At 40.8% G+C, this 26,153-nt stretch overlaps 1 protein-coding gene across 1 annotated transcript in view; it reads right to left on the bottom strand.

Moving 5' to 3' along the window:
• Nucleotides 1-26,153, bottom strand: part of chd2 (chromodomain helicase DNA binding protein 2) — a 221,237-nt gene that overhangs the window by 110,072 nt on the left and 85,012 nt on the right. The window contains exons 5-6 of the mRNA XM_060924378.1: nt 16,900-17,055; nt 16,363-16,499 (exon numbers count right to left, since the gene is read on the bottom strand). Of these exons, the coding sequence (XP_060780361.1) occupies nt 16,363-16,499; nt 16,900-17,055 (293 nt within the window). The remainder of the gene's footprint in view (nt 1-16,362; nt 16,500-16,899; nt 17,056-26,153) is intronic.

The following is a 26,153-nucleotide window of genomic DNA, read 5'->3' as shown; positions in this document are numbered from 1 at the left end:
CCAACCTCAGGCAAAAAGGCTCAATGTGAAAGCACTTGGGTGTGAAGAAAAGACAAATGAACTAAGTGAAAAACTGCAGTTTCGCCCGTAGACAGTTGACACTCTTGATGAGAACAGACATTGAAAAGCTGTAGTGGGACTTTCATGACAACATTCACCATCACCACTGAAGTGCTAGGCTTCGTGAAATGGAAAGATCAGGACTGGTTCAACAAAAATGACACGGAGATTGAACTCCTCCTCAATGCTATGTACAAGGCACACCTCAAATATATCGCAAACAGTCACCTGTGCTTAGGAAGGCCTACCAGGAATGCAAAGGAGCTGCTCAGAAATGTCTGAGAGACATAAAGAATAAGTGGTGGGAAGTAAAAGCTGCTGAACTACAAGAAGCCACTGACAAGCAGAACACCAAAGTCCTTTTTAATGGTCTTAAAGCAGTGTATGGACCACGCGTCAATGGACCCACACCAATTCTATCAGCCGACAACGCCACACTGCTAACAGACAAAGATGAAATACTCTCCAGATGGTCAGACTACTTCAATTCGCTACTGAACAAGCAATCCGTTATTTGTGATGAAGCCCTGCACAATGCACCGCAACTACTGTACCTACGTTGGAACATCTTGACAACGTGTCCAACCGCGCAGAAGTCTTGAAAGCAATCAAGCAACTCTCGATTGGCAAAGCATCAGGTCCCAACAGCATACCACTGGAAGTCTACAAATGCGGAGGTGCTCACATTTACCAAACTGTTTGGGGGCATTCTGGACAAGAGGTGAGGTCCCACAAGACCTGAAAAATGCATCAATCATGCATCTCTATAAGCATAAGAGGAACAGGGCATAATGTGACAACCATCGCAGAATATCCCTACTCTCAATCGCCGGGAAGATCCTGGCCAGAGTTGTTCTGAACCGCCTCGCCAGCGAAGTGATAGTCCAGATATATCCAGAATCACAGTGTGGTTTCTGCAGTGGTCGAAGCACAGCTGATGTGATCTTCGCATATAAGCAACTTCAGGAAACGTGCTTAGAACAGAACCAATCTCTCTACTCTGCATTCGTTGACCTGACCAAGGCGTTTGATAGCACAAGTAGGGAAGGGCTCTGGAAGTTACTTCACAAGGTCGGATGCCCAGAGAGACTTACTGCCATTATTAGATAATTTCACAATGGCATGATGGGTCACGTTTATGACAACGGTAACTTCTCCAAACCATTTAGTATGTCAAATAGCCATGCATAACAGCAAGTGAATTATTTTGGATTTTGTGCATTTTAACACATTACATTTTGAAATACTCCAGATTCATATCAGATTTGATATACATGATGTCAAGAAGGGCAAACATGCGGGATCTTGTTTACACAAACATTCCTAGTGTGTACCGGGTGGAGACCCGGCACCACCACGGCTACTCGGACCACATCTCTGTTCTGCTAATTCCAGCATACAGACCGCTTGTCAGACGCTCCAAACCAGTTCTAAGGTAGGTGAAAACCTGGTTAGAAGGAGCCAGCTCCGTTCACCAGGACTGTTTTGAGAGAACTGACTGGGACATGTTTAGGGAGGTTGCAAGCAATGGTGACTGCACCCACTTAGAGGAGTACACAGCATCAATGACCAGCTACATGAACAGGTGCATTGATGTTACTGTCTCTAAGATCACCACCACCTGCCCCAACCAAAAGCTGTGGATTACTGCAGAGGTGCGCGCACTACTGAGCACCTGAGATGCTGCCTTCAGAGCAGGTGACAAGGCAGCCCCAAGAGTAGCTAGGGCCAAACTGCCTCGGGCCATCAGAGCAGCAAAGCATGCATGCGCCCAGAGAATCCACAGCTACTTCCAGGACAGCAGCGACACACGGCACATGTGGCAGGGCATCCAGGCCATCATTAGATTAGATTAGATTAGATTAAATTAGATTAGATAAAACTTTATTGACCCCTTTGGGAGGGTTCCCTCGGGGAAATTAAGATTCCAGCAGCATCATTACAGAATGATGAATCATGAACTACAGGACAACACCACCTGCCTATGACAATGATGACTCCCTTCCAGATGTGCTGAACAGCTTCTACACACTGTTTGAGGCACAGAACAGCATGGCAACAAGGAAGACAATCCTCCTCCCAACGACCAGGTGCTGTGTCTGAGCACAGCCGATGTGAGGAAGACTCTATGCAGAGTCAATCCAGGGAAGGCTGCTGGACTAAACATCCCTGGCAAAGTGCGGAGAGGATGTGTAGACCAGCTGGCAGATGTTCTCATCAACATCTTCCCGAGCAACGCCATTGTTCCAAAATGCTTCAAGACCACTACCATTTTCTCCGTGCCGAAGAAGTCCTCAATGACTACCGTCCCGTTGCACTCACACCCATCATTATGAAGTGCTTCGAAAGGCTTGTCATGAGGCATATAAAAAGACACTGCTGCCTCCCTCACTGGACCCCCTGTAGTTCATCTATCACTGTAACCGGTCAACAGATGATGCCATAGCCACTACCCTTCATCTGGCCCTTAGCCACCTGGACAACAAGGACACATACGTTCGAATGCTGTTCACAGATTTCAGTTCTGCATTCAATACAATCATTACTCGGCAGCTAATTGGAAAGCTGAGCCTGAACACCTCCCTCTGCAACTGGATCCTACATTTCCTGACTGAGACACAGTAGTCAGTCTGGATTAAGAACAGAACTTCCAGCACAACCATACTGAGCACTGGGGTCCCCCAGGGCTGTGTTCAGTCCACTGCTGTTCACTCTGCTAATTCACGACTGTGCACCAATTCGCAGTTCAAATCACATCAGGTTTGCTGATGACACGATTGTGGTGGGTCTTATCAGTAAAAATGACGAGTCAGCATACAGAGAGGAGGTGCAACGGCTATCGGACTGATGCAGAGTCAACAACCTGTCTCTGAACGTGGACAAAAGAAATGGCTGTAGACTTCAGAACTAGATAGAACTCGACGCCAACGGCGTCGATAGGGATGCCTCTGCCCGGTAGACTACATAGTACCTTATTAAGTTGTGATTTGGGGATGGACATTTGACCTCACAGTAATCGTGACCTGGTGAAATTACTTGTATCAGCCTTGGAGACATTGTGTTCACAAGGTTTTCGGACAGACATTTGACCTCACAGCGACCTTGACCTTAGACCTTTTGATCTCAAAATCTAATCAGTTTATCTTTGTCCCAAAGCACACAAATGGTGAAAGTTTGGTGAAATTCCTTTCATTAGCCTTTGAGATATCGCATTCACAAGGTTTCAGGACAGATGCACGGATGGACGGACGGACGGACAACCCGAAAACATAATGCCTCCTGCACCTTACGGTGGCAGAGGCATAAAAACATGGAGTGACCACTCTCCACTGTACATTGACGACTCACTTATGGAGAACGTCAAGAGCACCAAATTCCTTGGTGTTCATCTGGCAGAGAACCTCACCTGGTTCCTCAACACCAGCTCCATAGTAGAGCCCTGCACTCCCGCGGGAGTCCCGCGGGACTCGCCGCAAAGCAGTGCGGCGCGGGACAAATTTTGAAAGCTCATTGCGGGCACGAGCGGGAGCAGGAGTGCACATATGCGGGCGTGGGCGGGAGCAGGAGTGCACATATGCGGGCGCGGGCGGGAGCGGTGATAAGCTGCAGTCCCGCTAACTAAAAACGTGTTTAAAATAAAATTTATGAATTATTAATTTATGTCTATCATATATAATTTGTGCTGGATATTTTATTTGGCATTAATAAAAACATTTTAAGATGCCTAAATTTGCAGAGAGAGTCAGGCCCTGTCCACACGGCAACGGATTCAGGTGACTCTGATACAATTGCTTATCGTTTAGGCCTGGCGTCCACACGGCACCGGCGTTTTGGGTGCCCAAAACGCGATCTTTTTGAGAACGGGTTCCAGAGTGGAAAGATCTAGCAACGTTGCCGTTGCGAAGTCGTCTGGATGAGTAGAACGGATTTGTTTATGATGACGTCACAACCACATGACTGTGAGTGCTTCACGCCGGGTAGAAGTGTAACGAACTCGATGCGAGGTGTCAACAAATCCTATAACTTGGTTCATGAAACGCGCTTACAAAATATTTTCACTGTGAATATTTATTGTGTAATGGTGCAAAGTGAGAGAGAGAGAGAGAGAGAGAGAGAGAGAGAGAGAGAGAAAATAGCCCTTAGGGCAGAGTCAATCCCGCCAGCAAAAATAGGGAAAAAAAGGAGCGATCTCACCTCTTCAGATGTTGGTTTAAGTTAGAGGTCTGCGCGGGTCGGATTTTTCAGTCCCGCTCCCGCCCGCATTGTGCAGTCCCACTCCCGCCCGCAAAGAATTATGATTTTCAGTCCCGCTCCCGCCCGCGCCCACAAAAAAATTATGATTTTCAGTCCCGCTCCCACCCGCAAATCCCACATGATGCAGACGTTCGCGTTATTTCTCAGGAAAGTTCTTGTCTTGACACAGCATGATGGTGCCTCGCCCCATACTTTGAGTGGATTTCAGCATAAATATCTACAGCTCATGTTGTTATTATTTACCTTGTTTCGGAATTCAGCATGTACTGTCTCTAATAACAATAATAATAATTAGTGCTGTCAAACAATTAAAATATTTAATCGCGAATCACACATTTTTATCATATGAGAAACCATTGTAATTCTCTGATCAGCATAAAAAAGTGAATGGGCTTGCTTTGTAGCAATGGTGTGGTTTTTTTTGTTTGTTTTTTTTATTGCAAAGCAGAGCTAGTAAGAGAAGTGAATTGATTTACTGCTTGAGTTAGTCTACAACTTTAGTCAGAGAGACATGTTACACAGTGACGGTAGGCTTGACTCAATGCTATCCCAGAAATCCTTCCTGTAATATGCAAATTTGGCCGCCTCTGATTGGACAGCCAAATTTGCATATTACAGGAAGGATTTCTGGGATAGCATTGAGTCAAGCCTACCGTCACTGTGTAACATGTCTCTCTGACTAAAGTTGTAGACTAACGCAAGCCGTAAATCACTTCACTCATGGTTCTCTTGCTAGCTGGGTGTGAACTGCGAGTCATTAGAGTGATCAAAGGATTTCCCCTTAGGGTGATCAATGGCAAATTTAAGATGCCATTCCTCTGGCAATCTGACTCTCTCTGCAAATTTAGGCATCTTAAAATGTTTTTATTAATGCCAAATAAAATATCCAGCACAAATTATATATATGATAGACATAAATTAATAATTTATACATTTTATTTTAAACACATTTTTAGTTAGCGGGACTGCAGCTTATCACCGCTCCCGCCACATATGTGCACTCCCGCTCCCGCGCGCATATGTGCACTTCCGGTCCCACCCGCGCCCGCAATGAGCTTTCAAAATTTGTCCCGCGCCGCACTGCTTTGCGGCGGGTCCCGCGGGAGTCCCGCGGGAGTGCAGGGCTCTAGTTTAAGTCCTACAATACATTCCTCAAAAAGGGCGTAGAACAACAAATTAATCCATCAACGTGTAGCATTCAATTTATTCTGGACCATTAAAGACGCCGCCTTCCGCGTAGAATCATACGTCATCCTCGCCGCCATATTGGATAGGTCAAGGCGAAGAATAAAGATGCCTCATTCATGTGCTGCGTTTAACTGTACCAACAGGTTTACCGTCCAAACGAGATCACATGGGATTACCTTTCACAGGTGAGACTGGAAAAATACTTTTCATTGTATTTGGTCATTATAATGTAATTTTACGAACAGATTTTCCTGACTTTGTGGCTAATATGAAGTCTCGCGCATAATAGTTTATGCGCATGCGTCCTTACTACTTCTATTGTTCTGGTGTCTCCGAAGGGACCGTCTTAGCCCATGTTTACATTAGACCGTATCAGCGGATCATCAGATTAACGTTTTTAAAACGATTAGTGTGCACAAAGCAACACCAATACACGATTTGCGTGCACACAGCAACACCAATACACGGATACGCTCGGCTCCGCAGGCATCCTGCGCTCCAAATCACTCCGCCCTGAACAGCGAGTGCCCTCTGGAGGGTGCGCACTCCGGCCCTGCGCAGCTCACAGAGCGCGAGTGAAGTGAACAAGCTGTGATTCGGGACTGAGCCGCTGTGTGTGTGTGATCCCAGTGCATATCACTTACCACTTGCAAGTGGAAGGATGGCAAGCCTAAAGACAATCATAACTACACAATGGGCAGTATTTGCATCAGTATTTGCAGTATTTTCATACTTTTATACTCTTTAATGAAAGGTGATACAAGGCGGAAGTCCGCGCCGTTTTTCAGCAGTCGCGTCACATGACCAACGGCAGCGAATCAGGAAGGTGGATGTCACAGTGACGTTGTCCAATGATGACGCCAGCTAGAGCTCAGCACAGCATATCCGCGTATCTCAATGTTTACACAGCACCGGAGCTGACACGATCTGGATTGAATACGTGGACGCTGGCGGATTCCCGTTTCCCGGCGTTTCCAGGCGGTTTAATGTAAACGGACAGTGCATCCGCGAAGAAAACGAGACAGATACGGTCTAATGTAAACTTGGCCTTACAGCGCCCCTAGAGGTGTGGCATGTGTATTGCATCGTTTTCAGCAAGCATTGCGTTGCCATATGGACCTGATATTTTACTGATCGTTGCCCATTTGGACGCGATATATTTTTAAATAACATCTCGTTGCCGTTGTCGTGTGGATGTAGCCTCAGATTGCCAGATTGAGTGAGGAATGGCATCTTAAATTTGCCACTGATCACCCTAACGGGCAATCCTTTGATCACTCTAATGACTCGCCGTTCACACCCAGCCTCCAGTGACCCACACTAACATGATGCCTCAATGACACCTTAGGCCCTGTCCACACGGCAACGGATTCAGGTGACTCCGATACAATTGCTTATCGTTTAGGCCTGGCGTCCACACGGCGCCGGCGTTTTGGGTGCCCAAAACGCAATCTTTTTGAGAACGGGTTCCAGAGTGGAAAGATCTGGCAACGTTGCCGTTGTGAAGTCGTCTGGATGAGTAAAACGGATTTGTTTACGATGACGTCACAACCACATGACTGTGAATGCTTCACGCCGGGTAGAAGTGTAACGAATATCACCAGGAAAAAGCCTTACAGAGCACTAGTGAGAGTGAAACACGAGCTTGGATATTATTATTATTATTATTATTATTATGTTCAGTGTTAGTTCACAGTAGTAATGCAAGAAGCAGAATAGTGACAGTAATAGTGAAGCAAAAACATGCAATTGTACAAACACTGCAGCTCTACAGCAAAATATTCATTTATAAAATGGTCTGATTCTTAACACCAGTAGTGCCAATGATCTCATTGCGATGCGATGCGAGTTGTCAAGAAATCCTATAACTTGGTTCATGAAACGCGCTTACAAAATATTTTCACTGTGAATATTTATTGTGTAATGCCTGGTGCAAAGTGAGAGAGAGAATAGCCCTTAGGGCAGAGTCAATCCCGCCAGCAAAAATAAGGGGAAAAAAGGAGCGATCTCACCTCTTCAGATGATGGTTTAAGTCCTACAATACATTCCTCAAAAAAGGGCGTAGAAAAGCAAATTAATCCATCAACGTGTATCATTCAATTTATTCCGGACAATTAAAGACGCCGCCTTCCGCGTACGTCATCCTCGTCGCCATTTTGGAAAGGTCAAAGCGGAGAATAAAGATTAGCTGCGTTTAACTGTACCAACAGGTTTACCGTCCAAAGGAGATCACATGGGATTACCTTTTACAGGTGAGAAACAGCAAATTAATCCATCAACGTGTAGTATTCAATTTATTCCGGACCATTAAAGACGCCGCCTTCCGTGTACGTCATCCTCGCCGCCATATTGGAAAGGTCAAAGCGGAGAATAAAGATTAGCTGCGTTTAACTGTACCAACAGGTTTACCGTCCAAACGAGATCACATGGGATTACCTTTCACAGGTGAGACTGGAAAAATACTTTTCATTGTATTTGGTCATTATAATGTAATTTTACGAACAGATCTTCCTGACTTTGTGGCTAATATGAAGTCTCGCGCATAATAGTTTATGCGCATGCGTCCTTACTTCTATTCCCATACGAAAAAGAACAGTAAAGAACTTATAAGAGTTTACCACTGTCTTAGTAGTAAATCCTTATAAATATAAGGATAAATCCTTATAAGGATTTATAAATAAATATATATGCCATGTATGATTTACTCCTGAAAGTGGCCCATTTTGCATTTTCCTCATACAAATTTTTTTATGAAAATCTAGTATGTATGAAGTGAACATTGTGCATGGTTTTTACAGATAATGTGTATGATGAATTACACCGTCTTTGTATGCTTCATGTAATGTTTGTAGTTTTAAATTATATTTTACAGTTTAAAATGTATATGCCTTTTATATGTAAATCCACATATGTTTGTGTTGGATTTACATATAAAAGGCATGTACATTTTAAACTGTAAAATATAATTTAAAACTACAAACATTACATGAAGCATACAAAGACAGTGTAATTCATCATACACATTATCTGTAAAAACCATGCACAATGTTCACTTCATACATACTAGATTTTCATAAAAAATTTGTATGAGGAAAATGCAAAATGGGCCACTTTCAGGAGTAAATCATACATGGCATATATATTTATTTATATTTATAAGGATTTACTACTAAGACAGTGGTAAACTCTTATAAGTTCTTTACTGTTCTTTTTCGTATGGGTTGTTCTGGTGTGTCCGAAGGGACCGTCTTACAGCGCCCCTAGAGGTGTGGCATGTGTATTGCATCGTTTTCAGCAAGCGTTGCGTTGCCATATGGACCTGATTTCTACTGATCGTTGCCCATTTGGAGGCGATATTTTTTTTAAATAACATCACGTTGCCGTTGTCGTGTGGATGTGGCCTTAGATGAGCTGGTCATCAGAATTCTGATTCTGATCCAGGAGAGGATAAATAACTCTCGTACGTTTCTGATTCCTTTCCTCTTCCGTGTTTGAGATCTCCGATCATGGCAGAAGAGCAGAGCTCCTTTACTGAAGCTCACAGTGCTTCAAAAGTAAGTGCTGCTTTAAAAAGAGGTACATTTACTGTTAAAAAGTCAAGAGTCCTGAAATCGGACATTAGTTAGAAATGCTTTACAAATGTAAACTGGGTTAGCCTAATGTTTTGTATGGCTGAACAATAAATATACCAAATTTCCACTTGGAATTACATGCTCGCCTGTCTTTTTTTATTGTTTATTATTATTATTATTATAGACACTGACGAAGGCAACAGCCAAAACGTTTGTCTCCTCCTGCTGCTAAAAACAACTGAAAAGAAATGTAACTAAAAGAATAAGTTCAAGAGTGCGATCCATCTCTCCTTTCACACTAATTATTCATAGGAGACGCACCACAGGAGAGCGCATACTTAAATGATTAGCCTACTTAAATAATAATAATTATTATAAGGACTGAAAATCATAATTCTTTGCGGGCGCGGGCGGGAGCGGGACTGAAAAATCATAATTCTTTGCGGGCGCAGGCGGGAGCGGGACTGAAAAATCCGACCCGCGCAGACCTCTACTCCATAGCCAAGAAAGCTCAGCAGCATTTCTACTTCCTATGTAAACTGAGGAAAACCCATCTCTCTTCCCTCACACTATTCTACTACTGAGAGACTACTATTGAGGGACTATTGAAAGCATTCTCAGCAGCTGCATCTGGTTTGGGAATTGCACAGTCTCGGATTGCAACACCCTAAAACGGATAGTGAGGACAGCTTAGAAGGTCATTGGAGTCTCTCTTCCCTCCATCAAGGACATTTACACCACATGGTACATCTGGAAAGCTACCAGCATTGTGGATGACCCCACGCACCTAATTTTTAATTTAATTTCATTAGCTTTGCCATAGTGAGATACAGTGCTCAGCGTAAATGAGTACACCCCCTTTGAAAAGTAACATTTTAAACAATATCTCAATGAACACAAACAATTTCCAAAATGTTGACAAGACAAAGTTTAATATAACATCTGTTTAACTTATAATGTGAAAGTAAGGTTAATAATATAACTTAGATTACACGTTTTTCAGTTTCTCAAATTAGGGTGGTGCAGAAATGAGTACACCCCATTGAAAGTCTCTGGAGCAAAGCTAAATTGTAGACTACAAATGTCTAATTTAACAAGAATACAAATCACAGGTGAGTCTAATTAGTCATTACACAGGTGTCCAGCAGACAGTTGACTATAGAAGGGTGTTATGTAAAGAAAACCCCTTCCCATTTCATGCTGTCAGCAATGGCACCACATGGAAGAGAAATGACAAGACCTGAGAAAGGAAATAATTTCTTTACACCACAAAGGTGAAGACTACACGATGATCAGCAAAGCTTTACTCATCAGTCAGAATACTGTAGCAAAAGTGGTACAAAAATTTAAGAAAGATGGAACTGCAACCATCTCACAGAGACGTCCAGGTCGTCCACAGAAGTTAACACCTCGACAGGAGCATCTTCTGATGAGAAGGGTTGAAGAAAATCGGCATGCAAGTTCACTGCAGTTATCTAAAAAGTAGTAGAAAAACAAACCGGGGTGACTATTTCCCGTGACACAATATGGCGTACACTGCAGAGGAATGGCATGCATGGATGCCGTCCACGAAAGAAGCCTCTCCTAAAGCACAGGCACAAAAAAGCCCACCTAGAGTTTGCCAGGGCCCATGCTGACAAAGATGAAGACTACTGGGACTCTATACTCTGAAGTGATGAGACCAAGATAAATGTTTTTGGTACTGATGGCTTCAAAACTGTATGGTGTCGCAAAGGTGAGGAATACAAAGAAAAATGCATGGTGCCTACAGTGAAACATGGTGGTGGCAGTGTCCTTATGTGGGGCTGCATGAGTGCTGCTGGTGTCAGGGAGCTGCATTTCATTGATGGCATCATGAATTCACAGATGTATTGCTCTATACTGAAAGAGAAGATGCGACCATCACTCCGTGCCCTTGGTCGTCATGCACTTTTCCAACATGACAATGATCCTAAACACACATCTAAGGCCACTGTTGGATTTCTGAGGAACACGGTGAAAGTGATTCAGTGGCCAAGTATATCTCCTGATCTGAACCCAAACAAACACCTATGGGGAATTCTGAAGAGACAAGTTGATCACTCTCCATCAAGCATCCAGTCACTAAAAGAGGTCATTGTTGAAGAATGGAAAAAGATTGATGCTGCAAAATGTCGGCAACTTGTTCATTCCATGCCTAGAAGACTTGGTGCTGTCATTAAAAATCAAGGAGGCCATACAAAGTACTAGATGTAGTTGTTTTTGTTGTGGGGTGTACTCATTTTTGCACAACCCTAATTTGAGTAAAACTGAAAAATGTGTAATCCAAGTTTATATTATTAACCTTACTTTCACGTTATAAATTAAACAGATGTTATATTAAACTTTGTCTAGTCAACATTTTGGAAATTGTTTGTGTTCACTGAGATATTGTTTAAAATGTTACTTTTCAAAGGGGGTGTACTCATTTACGCTGAGCACTGTATATGTACATACATTATGGCTGGGAAACCACTACAGCTTATGCCAAATACAGTGGCCCCACTGTACTTAATCTGCATGTCTTTGGACTGTGGGGGAAACCAGAGCACCCGGAGGAAACCCACGCAGACACAGGGAGAACATGCAAACTCCACACAGAAAGGCCCTTGTCGGCCGCTGGGCTCAAACCCAAAACCTTCTTGCTGTGAGGTGACAGTGCTAACCACTACACCACTGTGCCGCCCTGACAGCCCTTACACAAATCTCTTCACCCTCCTGCCATCTGGAAAAAGGTACCAAAGCATTCCGGCCTTCACAGTCAGGCTCGGTTCCAGTTTCTTTCCACATGCCATCAGACCCCTCAACTCTGAGGGACTGGACTGAGACACAAGGACTGTTGATCACACCACTCCCACTGCAGTCTTTGCACAGTGAACAGTAATGTTTACAATGCCCATCACATACACAATGTTTACATCTATTTATTTCTTTTTACATATACTACCTCGAAATGCACACTCAACGTTCCGCACATTAACAGTAACGGGTATTGGTTGGCAAATGTACTGTCTGTGCTAGCTGTCATTTTTGAACTATCCTTGTTGTTTGCACTTTATGTGGTTTATCGTCTGCAACGTTTACACTCAGTGCACGCTTGCACTTTTTGTTATTTGTAGATTTGTACTCCTGTGATGTTTAATGCAGCACCATGGTCCTGGAGAAACGTTTCGTTTTAACTGTGTACAGTACCAACTGTATAATGGTTGAAATGACAGTAAAAAACCCTTGATCTTGACCTTAAAGATATTGCTCATGTTAAACTGCAAAGGGATTTTTGATATCTTGCAAGGTGTTAAAATGGTGACAGAATTAATTTATTTATTATGTCTTGCCATCAAAACAGGAAGTGTCTCAAATTCTCTATGCATTGCTTAATATGGCTCAAACGTCACAGGTTATTGGTTATGATGATATCCACATGCCCAGAGTGACAGCCTGATGTTGCACCACCATTTGGCAACAAAAAGAAATGTCTTTTTCACTCATATCACTCATATGAAGATGGTTCATCAGCTTCATGTCAGACTTGGTCAGTACATGAAGTCATGGGTCTGCTCATTTGAAATATGATACTTTTTATAGCATGTTTAGCAGCAGTTTTGTGAATTCAGCAGTCTAGTTCACTGACTAATTAAAAACAAACTCTTAACTCTACAGAGTTGATGGATGTGCTGTTGCCACCATTTTCTCGGAATAAGTCAGGGCTAGCTACTGGTGCTAGCTGGTTGCAGATGTGAACCGTGCGGTTTGCTAATGAAGCATAGCCAAGGAGCTTGCCAAACAGTGCTAGGCGCGCTTGGGAATATTCAAGCGCTGACTGGAATTTTAGAGGTCCACTCTGTCATATGTGACAAAAAATAATGCTGCTATTGAATGTTTTCTGTGATTATTTATCAATTTTTCCATGTTAGCATAGCTGTTAGCTGTCCCCTGATGAGTCTGTCAATCAAAGACATGTAGTTAGGTTAACGTGGGACGGCCTTGGGCTGACGTGCCCTTGGGCAAGGCACCTAACCGCCAACTACTCCCCGGGTGTTGTAGCATGGCTGCCCACTGCTCTGGGTATGTGTGTGCTCATTGCTCATGTGTATGTGTGCATGTGTGCTCACTGCTTCAGATGGGTTAAATACAGAGAGGAATTTCACAAGTGTACATGTGATAAAGTAGTTGTTCTTCAATTCACGTTTCTGACTGGGTACGTGTAGTGTTGGCTCAGAACTGAAACACATTCTGATTTCCCAAGGAGACCAGGTGGAGAAAAAAATAGGAAAAGATAACTTCGACCTCACAGGGTAAGAAGAAGCAGACAATTGCCAAATAGCCTTAATTTATTTATCTATCTGTCTACTGATTTAAGAATAGCTGATATACGGTACTTAGAATAAGCAGATTTTATGTTGTTTATATTAGACAAGCATTTTTAAGTAAGTAACCATACATACAAAACAAGAAAATTCCTGACATGCATAGAATTTAAGCTGCATGATGAAAGCATGGTTGAGAATCTAAATTTGACACGAGAAATGACGTAATTAGTGGAGTGTGATGCGTCATACAAGAGAGGTGTTAGTTCATTACACATTCACTCATGAAAGTTTAATTGCATAAAATGTTTAGAATTTGAGTAATGTGTTTTACACAAACTGTGTCCTTGTAGTTGATACACAAAAACTGATACTTCCAATGTTTAAAACTCTTGACTTTTTTTGCACACGTAAAGACAAATGTCTGAAAATGAGATATTACATCCATTTTACCATCATAGATGGAAGTAAATAATTTTCAGATGCATATTTACACAATACATAAAAGGGGTTATGATACTATTGCAGGTTACATGAACAGGTGAAGGGTAAACATTAGGTGTCAGTATGTGCAGTCATTGAGCATAATGAGATTTATACACTACCGTTCAAAAGTTTGGGGTCACTTTGAAATGTCCTTATTTTTGAAAGAAAAGCACTGTTCTTTTCAATGAAGATCACTTTAAACTAATCAGAAATCCACTCTATACATTGCTAATGTGGTAAATGACTATTCTAGCTAAATTCTACTAAATGTCTGGTTTTTGGTGCAATATCTCCATAGGTGTATAGAGGCCCATTTCCAGCAACTATCACTCCAGTGTTCTAATGGTACAATGTGTTTGCTCATTGCCTCAGAAGGCTAATGGATGATTAGAAAACCCTTGTACAATCATGTTAGCACAGCTGAAAACAGTTGAGCTCTTTAGAGAAGCTATAAAACTGACCTTCCTTTGAGCAGATTGAGGCTACATCCACACGACAACGAGATTTTATTAAAAAAAAATATCGCGTCCACATGGGCAACAGATCAGTAAAATATCAGGTACATATGGCAACGCAACGCTTGCTAAAAACGATGCAATACACATGCCACACCTCTACGTGCGCTGTAAGACGGTCCCATCGGAGACACCAGAACAATAGAAGAAGTAGGACGCATGCGCATAAACCCCTTCTTCTACCCAGCGTGAAGCACTCACAGGGACAAACACACAACAACAAGATGATGATGGCTGCGACTACACGAGGAAATCGTGCCTTCTGTGTGTACAAATTATTTTTATTAGTGTGCATAGTTTTATATAACTTAATTTTCTTATTGTGTGTGAACATTTTGCCAGATTTTTCCACTCTGGAACCCGTTCTCAAAAAATATCGTTTTGGGGCACCCAAAACGCCGGTGCCGTGTGGACGCCAGGCCGAAACGATAAACAATTTTATCAGATTCACCTGAATCCGTTGCCGTGTGGACAGCCTCTGAGTTTCTGGAGCATCACATTGGTGGGGTCGATTAAATGCTCAAAATGGCCAGAAAAATGTCTTGACTATATTTTCTATTTATTTTACAACTTATGGCGGTAAATAAAAGTGAGACTTTTCATGGAAAACACAAAATTGTCTGGGTGTCCCCAAACTTTTGAACAGTAGTGTATGTTAAAAGGTTCTCCTTTTTCTTGTAGTTTTAATTAGTATCATGACACTGATATTTATATTGTTTAAAGATGAATCCAAACACGAACTTAATAGTAATATTTGTGCTTGCCAAAAACTCAGCAAATGACTTGGGCATATTGTGTGGTGTAGCTGGGAAATGTTAAGATATTGTACATGATAATTTTGCCACATTTATAAGCAAGGACACAACAGAAGTTTAATCCCATTCCAGACAAGGGTTTGCCATGATGGTTTATGTGGTTAGAACACATGAGCAGCATTGTTAATTTACCAATGTCAGGAGGCATTTCGCATCCTTCCTATAAAACAAACTCTTAACTGTTGTCTTGTGTTAACCTGGTCATAGCACCAGAAGTGCAAGGGTCCTTCATCACCACTTGTGGCTATATTTATTTTTCGATTTTGTGAAGTGTCCGCTGTACTGCATTCATTGCAGCGTTATCTTTAACTCCACAGGCATTTTTACCAGTTATGCTGGGTGAAGCTATATAGTTTACTGAGCCCAGTGTTATTGCGATGACACTGCATTGCACCAGTATTTTCTGAAACAAAAGCATTTATATGCATTTTATATTTAGATTTTTTCAAAATAATGTGTGGTGTAAAAAGAAACCACAAGTTTTGTGTTCATGGCTGTGAGACCACAACAAAGGCAAATTACCAATTGTCTGATGGGTAAATTATATGGTATGCATTCATCTAAGTAAACACAGCAGTTGAAATAAATACCACCAGTATGTAGCTACAAATGCATTTGTAGTATAGTATGTACTCACACCCCTTCATTTAATATGGTATTATCTTCGATAATAATTGAAGCAAGGACACACAGCTACACAAAATGACAACTTTAGCCAAACTACCCCTCTCCCTGATATCCTAAAATGACATGGAGGTGAGCTAATTTACAATACTCCAGCTACCCCAAAATGACACCAAAGTGGGCTAGTTTGAGAACAAATGCAAAAAAATGCCTGTTTATCACAGAATGTCCCTGGTACTGCTCGCTCCTTGCTAGCTAAAGTTAGCTAGACTGAAATTCAGCCAACTTAATTAGTCACACGAGTGTTTCAACAATGGGACTCGGTCATTCAGGCAGTCAATGAAAATGCCTCTACTAGGCTGGCCCACTTGGCAGTATGGCAAAAAATAATAATTAAAAAAAAAATTAACAAGTGATGAGAATGAGGCAAATCTTCTCAAACCAGTCCTTAAAAGGAGAGGGTGACATACAAACTTCCAACCCATTCAATAAATATAATCCAGAAACAAGGAAACTGACTCACCTCCTTTCTTGCTAATCCTGGCATCCATGACTTTCTCAATGGTCTCACTGTCATCATCCTGCACATCCTCTGGCCCTTCTGCCAGCTCAATCAGGTCATCAGAGTCAGTTTCAAAATCGTGCTGATCCTCCTTATAACTGCAGTCAGCAGACACTCATTTATAAAAAAAAAAGCTCCACAAACATCTCTTGCTCATCAATCATAATGACATGCATGCTTAATTATTTGGCCATATTAAAGAACAAATGGGAGCAGATAATAAAAGGAGGCAATGAAATTGTACAAACAGCTAGAACAATCTTTCATATGTTCTACCCTCCATTGCACCTTCTCCACTTCTATGAATATGCACATTTATATATTCATGTTGAGAATAAAATTTTTAGATGCACAAAAATTTTAAAAATTAGAAAGCTGTAATTGTTCTAATGGCCTTCAAGCTTACCACTTTACAAATATAAATACTTACACAACATGCAGTTTTAGAGTGTGCCCATGACTACAGTTTACAAGGAAACAAAAGCAGTGAGCTCTTGCCTAACTTTAGCAGCTGCCCTTCGTCGCGTCTGTCTCTTTGGAGTATCCTCTTCCTCATCATCGTCATCTTCATCCTCGTCCGATGTTTCCTGCTTCCTCTGTTTCCGTCCCTTTTGAGACTGATGCCGCTTGGTTGTAGATGATTTGGCTTGTGGCCTGAAATAATTGGATAAAACAGGCGCACACGCAAAGAAAATGTATTTTAAAACCACTGCTCTGGGCCACTTGTACATTTGTGTTTACGTATGCCCTTTAAGCACAGTGTAGTGATTTATTAAGGCCACTGTTAGCCTGACTATTGGGCCAGTGGCCTTGAGACAGCTTTCACACACAACCATAATCAAACAAAAAAAATTCAAATCATAATTTTACAAATCACTTAATGACAGATCATTATTGTGACAACCCAACTGACCCAAGGCACTGCATTTAACCCTCCTGTTCTGTTTTTCATTACCCAAGTAGTGGATACCCTACTGACCCCGACCATTGCTTTTGATTTTACAATTCCAAATCAGGAAAAAGTTTGGACAGTATGTTGACACTGATACTAAAACTGAATTTAATGCTTTGTAAATAATCTTTCACCTGAACTGCACTCAAAATAATACAACAGCACATTATCTGATGTTTTACCTCATGATTTTTTTTTTAAATAAACACTTCAATTTTGATTCTTGCAACACATTTAAAAAAAAAAAGGTGTGATGGTAAAGTATTTACCACTTTATACTTATGCCATTCCTTCTCACAACACTTAAATGATGTTTAAGGACTGAAGACACCAAGTGATGAAGCGTTTGTGTTATTTTGTCCCATTCTCCTTGCAAACAGGTCTTAAGTTATGCAACAGTAAGGGTTTGTCATTGTCGTATTTTTCCATTTCAGAATTCGCCAAACATTCTCTCTTGGGAACAGAGGAGACCGGTACCCTCTACTCCAAAATCTCAGTGTACTTTTCTGCATTAATGCTGTCATCACAGAAGTGGAAGTTACCTTTGCCAAGGGAACAGACAAACCTGTCCCATGACAGACACTGGCTTTTGGACTTCTTGTTGGTAACAGTCTGGATGGTCCTTTCCATCTTTGGTTCGGAGCACACGGTGCCCACTTCTTCCAAAAAAGACGTGGAATACTGATTCGACATACCATAATGCATGTTTCCACTATGTGATGGTCCATCCTATATGCCTCTGAGCCCAGAGAAGTCAACAGCGCTTAACATAAGGCATCATTTTTGCACAATCAAGTTTTAACTGGCATTTGTGGATGTAACTCCATACTGCAGTGCTTGACAAATGTTTGCCAAAGTAATCCTGAGCCCATATCATTACATCAGCTATGGATGAATAACTGCTTTTGATGCAGTGCTGTGTGAGGAATTGGAGATCACAGGTGTTCAGCTTAGGCTTGTGCCCTTGCCCTTTAAACAATAAAATTGCTCCAGATTCCTTGAATCGTTGAACGATCTTATGCACCACAGAGGGTTAAATATCCAAATCCCTTTCTATCTTTCTTTGAGGAACATTGTTTTTAAACATTTCAATAATTTTCTCATGCATTTGACGACAAATTCTGTGCTTGGTCCATCTTTGCTCCTCAAAGATTAAGCCTTTCCTGGATACCGATTATGAACCAAATCATGATTACATCATTATTCAGAGGTCTCAAAAGTAGCCGGTCAGTGGCAGCAAATCGCTGTCTGTAGTAGGATTTGCTGCTGCCTATTTTTTACCAAGTAACAAAAAATATTTTTGTTTATATATCAGTACAAAACTGAGCAGCGTGCGATGCGAAACAATTTTATTCAACTAAATATTGGCCAAATACTAACACGTCCGTAGGAAACAGAGGCAGCCATTATGCTGCCATGTGCTGTAACTAAGATGTAATCTGATTGTCTGAAAAGGTGTTGACAATGTTTCATGTACTGTGATTGAGCTGTGCTACCATATGGCTAGAAATGGCAACTAAGAAGTGGAGTGGCATGTTAGATACCTGGTTGTCAAAAAGGCTTCGAATCACGGGTTAGTCTCATTTTAGCTATCACTATGATTACCGAATGAAATACCTCTTGCGGATTTAAGGGGGTGCGCACCCGACGCGTCCCCCCCCCCCCCCCCCCCAATAAATAAATAAATAAATAAATAGAAAAAAAGTTTTAGTATTGCAGATGCCGAGATATGCCCACCGTTTTTATTTAATTAATAAGGTTTTTTTTTTTTAAATAAAATTATGTGGGACTGAGCTGAAGAGTTTCTGGTATATTTAATAGAAGGTCCAATAGGTTTTTCTCGCTCGTGACACAAATGCACTGAAAAGCGAGTTGGGCGAGTCCTGTTGGATTTTAACAGGGCGCAGGAACTTCATGCATCGACATAATATGGGAAATAAGGCCGGACCGGCGGACATTTACCAGCAATTTTCACATTTGTCTGTCTGTATTTCAAAAGCATCAAACCGGATGGTCCACAAAAAATGGTAAAAATATGGGTCTAATTTTCTTCCAAATGTTACACTGGGTGAATACATCATGTCGTAACACGGCCTGTGATTGACTGATCACGGACGGTCTCAATGATTGACAAGTCACACCTCTCATCAGCGAGGAGCAGTGCATTCTGGCATAACACCACGCAACGCTGTTATCAGCTGGGTAGGTATACCACTAACGTTAAAAGAAAATAGACTATTACACGTTTTGGACCCTGACAAAGTGTTTTTTCCATCGTATTTTAACCCTCTGAGGTCGAGAGCTTCTCCGGTGAAGCTCGACAGGTTTAGAATGAATTTAGATAAATATGGATTTAGATAAATATCTTCACAAGTTATAATACAAGCATGATAAACATATTGACAGAAACTTAATACTTTACACTTTCATATGCGCCCACTGCCAAATAATATACATTTTTTAAATTACCTAAATTAGATGAAAACATAAAACTTGTCCCCTTACTCAGTCACACCGGAGTCAGAGCGCCGAGCTCCCACTCTCACATTCATAAGAGACTATTCCCATGGTAACGGCATGATGATCACTTTCACTCTTTCAGTTTCGATTGGTTTTTCTTTTGTGGTGTTTTCTTCTAAGTTCTAGTGCAGCAGATTTTAGTCTGAATGCCAAATGATATATTACCATGTCTAATTTTGAGTCATTTTAAAAGTTATTTTGTTCCAAAGTTACTTGGAGTCTCGTACTCAAAATTTATCTCTTATGTAAGAATAATTTTGTTATTCTTATAGACTTATTATAAGCATAGTATAAAAATAGTCATTGTTGAAAATGTTTCATGAGTGTTATTATAGTACCTATATATGAGTACCAGTAAGTTGTAACCAGCTGGAACACCCTTGCCCCCCATACTTTTTTCTAGACATGGAACTGACCTGTCTGTACTACTGTTTTCTTGGGTATAACTAAGCATGCTTTTCTTGAAACTTCTGAGATTTTCTTGTAATTATATTACAAATTGAATATAATTTAGTAACTAATGTCTAGTGTAATTTGGCCTTTGAAGATGAGAAAAATGTGCCTGGAAATAGCTGAGAAGCCATCTCCAGGCATTTATAAAATTATAAATAAATGTCGATCGCTATCCCATTATTGTATATGGCCTGTTTTGGGTCAAACCCACTCATTCAACATGCTTGGCACATTAACATTGTTTACATTTTGACTTGCGACAGAATGCAACGTATCCTTGGAGGGGAGTCACATATCGAGACTTGACATCTGTCATGCAGTTAATGTTAACAGTAATCGTTAAAATTATAAATATATACACAAGTTTATAATATATTTGCTTTTGTACAGTTGCTGTTGCAAGAACGGTCACTCGTTGTCAGATGAATACAGATTCACTTATAACTTAAAAAGTGCAATGCCAAATGAAAATACTGTGAAATTAATTCATATATTTTTTCAAAATATTTGAAAAATCTTTTGAACACTGAACCTCCTTAATACAACGGGGATATCACATGCTTTATATACCACTGCTCAAAAAAATTAAAGGAACACTTTGAAAACACATCAGATCTCAATGGGGAAAAAAAAAATCATGCTGGATATTTTTCCTGATATGGACTGGGTAATGTGTTAGGAACGAAAGGATGCCACATCATTTGATGGAAATTAAAATTATTAACCTACAGAGAGCTGAATTCAAAGACACCCCGAAAATCAAAGCGAAAAAATGATGCTGCAGGCTAGTCCATTTTGCCGAAATTTCATTGCAGCAACTCAAAATGGTACCCAGTAGTTTGTATTCGCCCCCACATTTGTATGTATGCCTGACAACATCAGGGCATGCTCCTAATGAGACGACGGCTGGTGTCCTGGAGGATCTCCTCCCAGATCTGGACCAGGGCATCACTGAGCTCCTGGACAGTCTGAGATGCAACCTGGTGGCATCGGATGGACTGAAGCATAATGGCCCAGAGATGTTCTATTGGATTTAGGTCAGCTGAGCATGGGGGCTAGTCAATGGTATCAATTTCTTCATCCTCCAGGAACTGCCTGCATACTCTCACCACATGAGGCCGGGCATTGTCGTGCACCAGGAGGAACCCAGGACCCACTGCACCAGCGTAGGGTCTGACAGTGGGTCCAAGGATTTCATCCCGATACCCAATAGCAGTCAGGGTGCCGTTGTCTAGCCTGTAGAGGTCTGTCTCTTCCTCCCCAGACCATCACTGCAAACCGGTCATGCTGAATGATGTTGCAGGCAGCATAACGTTCTCCACGGTGTCTCCAGACCCTTTCACGTCTGTCACATGTGCTCAGGTTGAACCTACTCTCATCTGTGAAAAACACAGGGCGCCAGTGGTGGACCAGCCAATTCTGGTGTTCTATGGCAAATGCTAATCGAGCTCCACAGTGCCAGGCAGTGAGCACAGGGCCCACTACAGGACGTCGGGCCCTCAGGCCACCCTCATGAAGTCTGTTTCTGATTGTTTGATCAGAAACATTTCACACCAATGGCCTGCTGGAGGTCATTTTGTAGGACTCTGGAAGTGCTCATCCTGTTCCTCCTTGCATAAAGGAGCAGACACCGGTCCTGCTGATGGGTTAAGGACCTTCTACAGCCCTGTCCAGCTCTCCTAGAGTAACTGCCTGTCTCCTGGAATCTCCTCCATGCTCTTGAGACTGTGCTGGGAGACACAGCAAATCTTCTGGCAATGGCACATGTTGATGTGCCATCCTGGAGGACTTGGACTACCTGTGCCACTTCTGTAGGGTCCAGGTACCACACCATGCTACCAGTAGTGACACTGACCCTAGCCAAATGCAAAACTAGTGAAAAATCAGTCAGAAAAGATGAGTGGAAAAAAAGGTCAGTGGCCTCCACCTGTAAAACCATTCCTGTTTTGGGGGTCATCTCATTGTTGCCCCTTTTGTGCACCTATTGTTAATTTCATTAACACCAAAGCAGCTGAAACTGATTAACAACCCCCCTCTGCTACTTAGCTGACCAGATAAATATCCCAAAAGTTGAACTGACTTGATGCTATACTCTGATTAAAAAGTGTTCCTTTAATTTTTTTGAGCAGTGTATATAATTTGGACCTAATTTGAATTCATATGAAGTGAACAGACTTGTGCAAAAGGCAACAGAGCAGTTCCTTTCAAAGAAAAGAAGGATAAAGGGGAAGATAGAACACGTAAACAACCTGAATCAAATTCAGTACCTGACAGATCACTACAGACACTGTTATAGAAGCTTTAGGATTAGATCAATACTCAGACTGTTCAGAAATTGAATAATGAATCAAAAAGAAATTTGACTATACAAAACATATTTTTGATGTTTACAAAATAAAGTTATTGTAACTTGCTTGATTTTGTAAACAACTTTTTTTTTTTCCGCAGTCCAAATCCTGGGCTCTGATTGGCTGGCGAGCGGGTCCGTATCCTACGGTACGGACCCCGGTTATGGACCTCTGGCGACTCGCTCATTCACAACAACAAAAAAAACATAGTAGAATTTTTTGTTAACATTTATCTTTTTTTTAAATAAGATTTATTTATAAGATTATCAAAAATCTTATAAATTTTTGCCAGCATTTCTCAGGAAAATAGCATTAATTTTATAGCATGGATAGTGATAACGACAGTCTTCACAGCGAGAGCGAGTTTTACTACCCTGAGGAAGAAGGAATAAAAGAAAACATTTCAGGAGAAAGCTAAAACCTGTAATTTGCTAACACCGAGCAAAAACATGGCTGAATCCTGAATGACTCCTATTTGTATAAATAGGGGACTACATAGGTGGCAAAATGTAGTTTTTTTTTCCCTGCCATGGAAGTGCACTTGTATACTGAGGAGAAAGCAATTTGCATTACAGCCGTGAATGAGGATTCAAAATGGCGGATCACCTCAGCTCGGTTTTCCCTTTCGGGCGCTCTCGTTTTCTGTTAGAATTTGGTAAAGAAAAAAATAAATATATTATTTACCAGCTTAAGGTCGGTCCGTATGGTGAAATACCGTGACCTCGGCCTTGAATCAAGACCTCAACCCAGAGGGCCTTGGTCAGTACTTTCAAGACCTGTGTCACGGTATTTCACGATACAGACCTCCCAGCTGGTAAATAACATATGCATTGTCAAATTTCTTTGATTCATTACTATATGGCAGTTCTATTAAAATGTTTAGCATTGATTACCATCACTTCAGACTAGTTTGCTGTTTACAATAAATTGGAAATTCCTCCCCAAATGCCTTGAAACTGTGTTTCAGATAACCCCAGTTTTCCATTTTTCTTGCCTATGGTTCACAGTGAAGGGCTTCAGCCTTTTTAATTGTACCCTCCTATTCTCTGCCTCGTATCCTTTTATTCCCCTAAACTTTGAGACCACTGATTAATTGTTTTACCTCTTTACTAGCCCTAAACACATGGCTCAGTGATGTTTTTTTGAAAAAGACTCCTAACTCACACTGTTATTAAATGTGGGGGATACAAACTTTGTTCGTTATGTGCGAAAGTTCGTAGTAAAAGAGTTCGTTATAACGGGGTTGCAGTGTATAAAGTACCAGTCAAAAGTCTGGACACACCTACTCATTCATAGTTTTTTTTTTTTGTATTTTGACTATTTGCTACACTTAGAACAATACTGAAGACATCAAAACTATGAAGTAACCGAGAATGTTTATGAAATTGCAATAAACAAAAAGTGTTAAAAAACAAAATGTTTCTTATTTTAGATTCTTTAGAGTAACCCTCATTTACCTTGATGACGCTCTGCACACAACTGGCATTCTCTTAAAGTGCCATTCCACCATTGGATGTATTGTCTGGCATAAAATACAATATATTTTGACAACATATATAAACGGTATCACTAGATAGAGAAATCTTTTAGCTTCAAAATTATATATCAAACATAATTTTTTGACGACAAGTATATTAATTTTGCGACCAAAGTCACCTACCCTTTTAATTTCCGCGCGTGATGTCATCGGCAGGTTCCCCTTCTTGTGCACCACGTGACGTGTGACGTGGCACACATTATCAGCAATGGCGGATAGAACGCGATAAAAATAATACCAATAAATCTAGCTAATACCAATAAATCTAGCTAACTGAAAGATTAACTCAATTTTTCGCAATTTTTTTGGCCCCCATATACGAGGAGAAATGACACTCTCACTTTGGGGGTTTCCTGGTCTAAAAATAGACCGACACGTGGTACACAAGAAGGGGAACCTGCCGATGACATCACGTTTCACTACCGCGCGGAAATTAAAAGGGTAGGTGACTTTGGTCGCAAAATTAACATACTTGTCGTTGTCAAAAAATTATGTCTGATATATCATTTTGAAGCTAAAAGATTTCTCTGTTTAGTCATGTTGTCATAAAATATATTGCATTTTATGCCAAAGAATACATCCAATGGTGGAATGGCACTTTAACCAGCTTGATGAGGTAGTCACCTGGAATGCTCTCTAACAGGTGTGCTTTGTCAAAAGTTAATTAGTGGAATTTCTTGCCTTCTTAATACATCTGAGACCATCAAACAGTAAATAAATAAAAATACAGTAAATAGTCCTATTCCACAACTGTAGTAATCCATATTATGTCAAGAACGACCCAACTAAGTCAAGTGAAATGACAGTCCATCATTGCTTTAAGACATGAAGTGTCTTAATTTAAAAAAAAAAAAAAAGAAAAAACATTGACTTGGGTGTCCCTAAACCTGTGACTGTTACTGGATGTCAATTATGTCTCTAAAATAATTTATGTTCAGTCATACACGACATGTTTCAGTTGCCAGCATTTGAACTTTTGTTTTAAAAGGTTGGCATTTTGGTAATTTTACAACCGTATATTTTAAAGACATTAAATAAGTTAACACACGTAACTTCATCATGTGAGGAATAACACAGGAAAGATCATGCTGTTGTACAAAAACAATGCATGCCAGAGTGATGTGACTGTACAATGCGCAGAGATATCTTTGTCACAGAAAGTTATTCCACAGCAATTTGCCAATGATTACAATATGTATTAATGTCCAACAAATTAAATTTAACGTTATAAAATGTTTTATACCACAGTGCAAATGAATGCTAGACTCTGACTGGTCAGAAGGTGTGCATTATTTTTGTATAACCACACAGCTTGTACTGTAGTTCTGGCTGTGACATGAACTATAGGATTATGTTAATGTGCTCATTCGAACATGTTATTGTTTTGATAGTAGTAACCTGTAGACAGAGACTTGTATGGCAGATGTTCCACATAAACTAATAATAAATATATTTCAAACATGTTGAACAAAGCAAAATAGATAATCATTGATTTGATAAAGATTTTTTTTTGTTAAGAGACATTTATTGAAGATTACCAAATGGAGTCTCAGTTGTAGGTGCTTTTTAAAGTCTTCAGGACAGAGTGTGAGAGAATTTTGTCTCTAGCTTGCGGTTTAGAGCTTCAGAATGTGTTCAGATTACATAGACTGTCTCTGAAAGCACCAAAAGGTGTGAGGATTCATGTCTCTTAGCCATGGTTATTTGGAATCCACCTTTTATGTCAATGCTGTGATGTACTTTGTCAATACAGGCTGTGAAAGACTGCTGTCTCATTTTAATATTGCTTTAGCTTGCTACAATTATTTTTGAGATCATGGTGAAATTACTGTACTATTTAGCATGAATTTATGATTGCTATACTTAGGAGGTATTTTAATAAGCAGCCCCTTTAAGCTGAGCCTAAGTACACGGAGTTGAAATGTTTAGAGAACCTCATGTG

Source organism: Neoarius graeffei, chromosome 6, assembly GCF_027579695.1.
Source record: "Neoarius graeffei isolate fNeoGra1 chromosome 6, fNeoGra1.pri, whole genome shotgun sequence".
Lineage (NCBI taxonomy): Eukaryota > Metazoa > Chordata > Actinopteri > Siluriformes > Ariidae > Neoarius > Neoarius graeffei.
The sequence above is the reverse complement of the archived record's forward strand: the minus strand, read 5'-3'. Positions and strand labels throughout refer to the sequence as shown.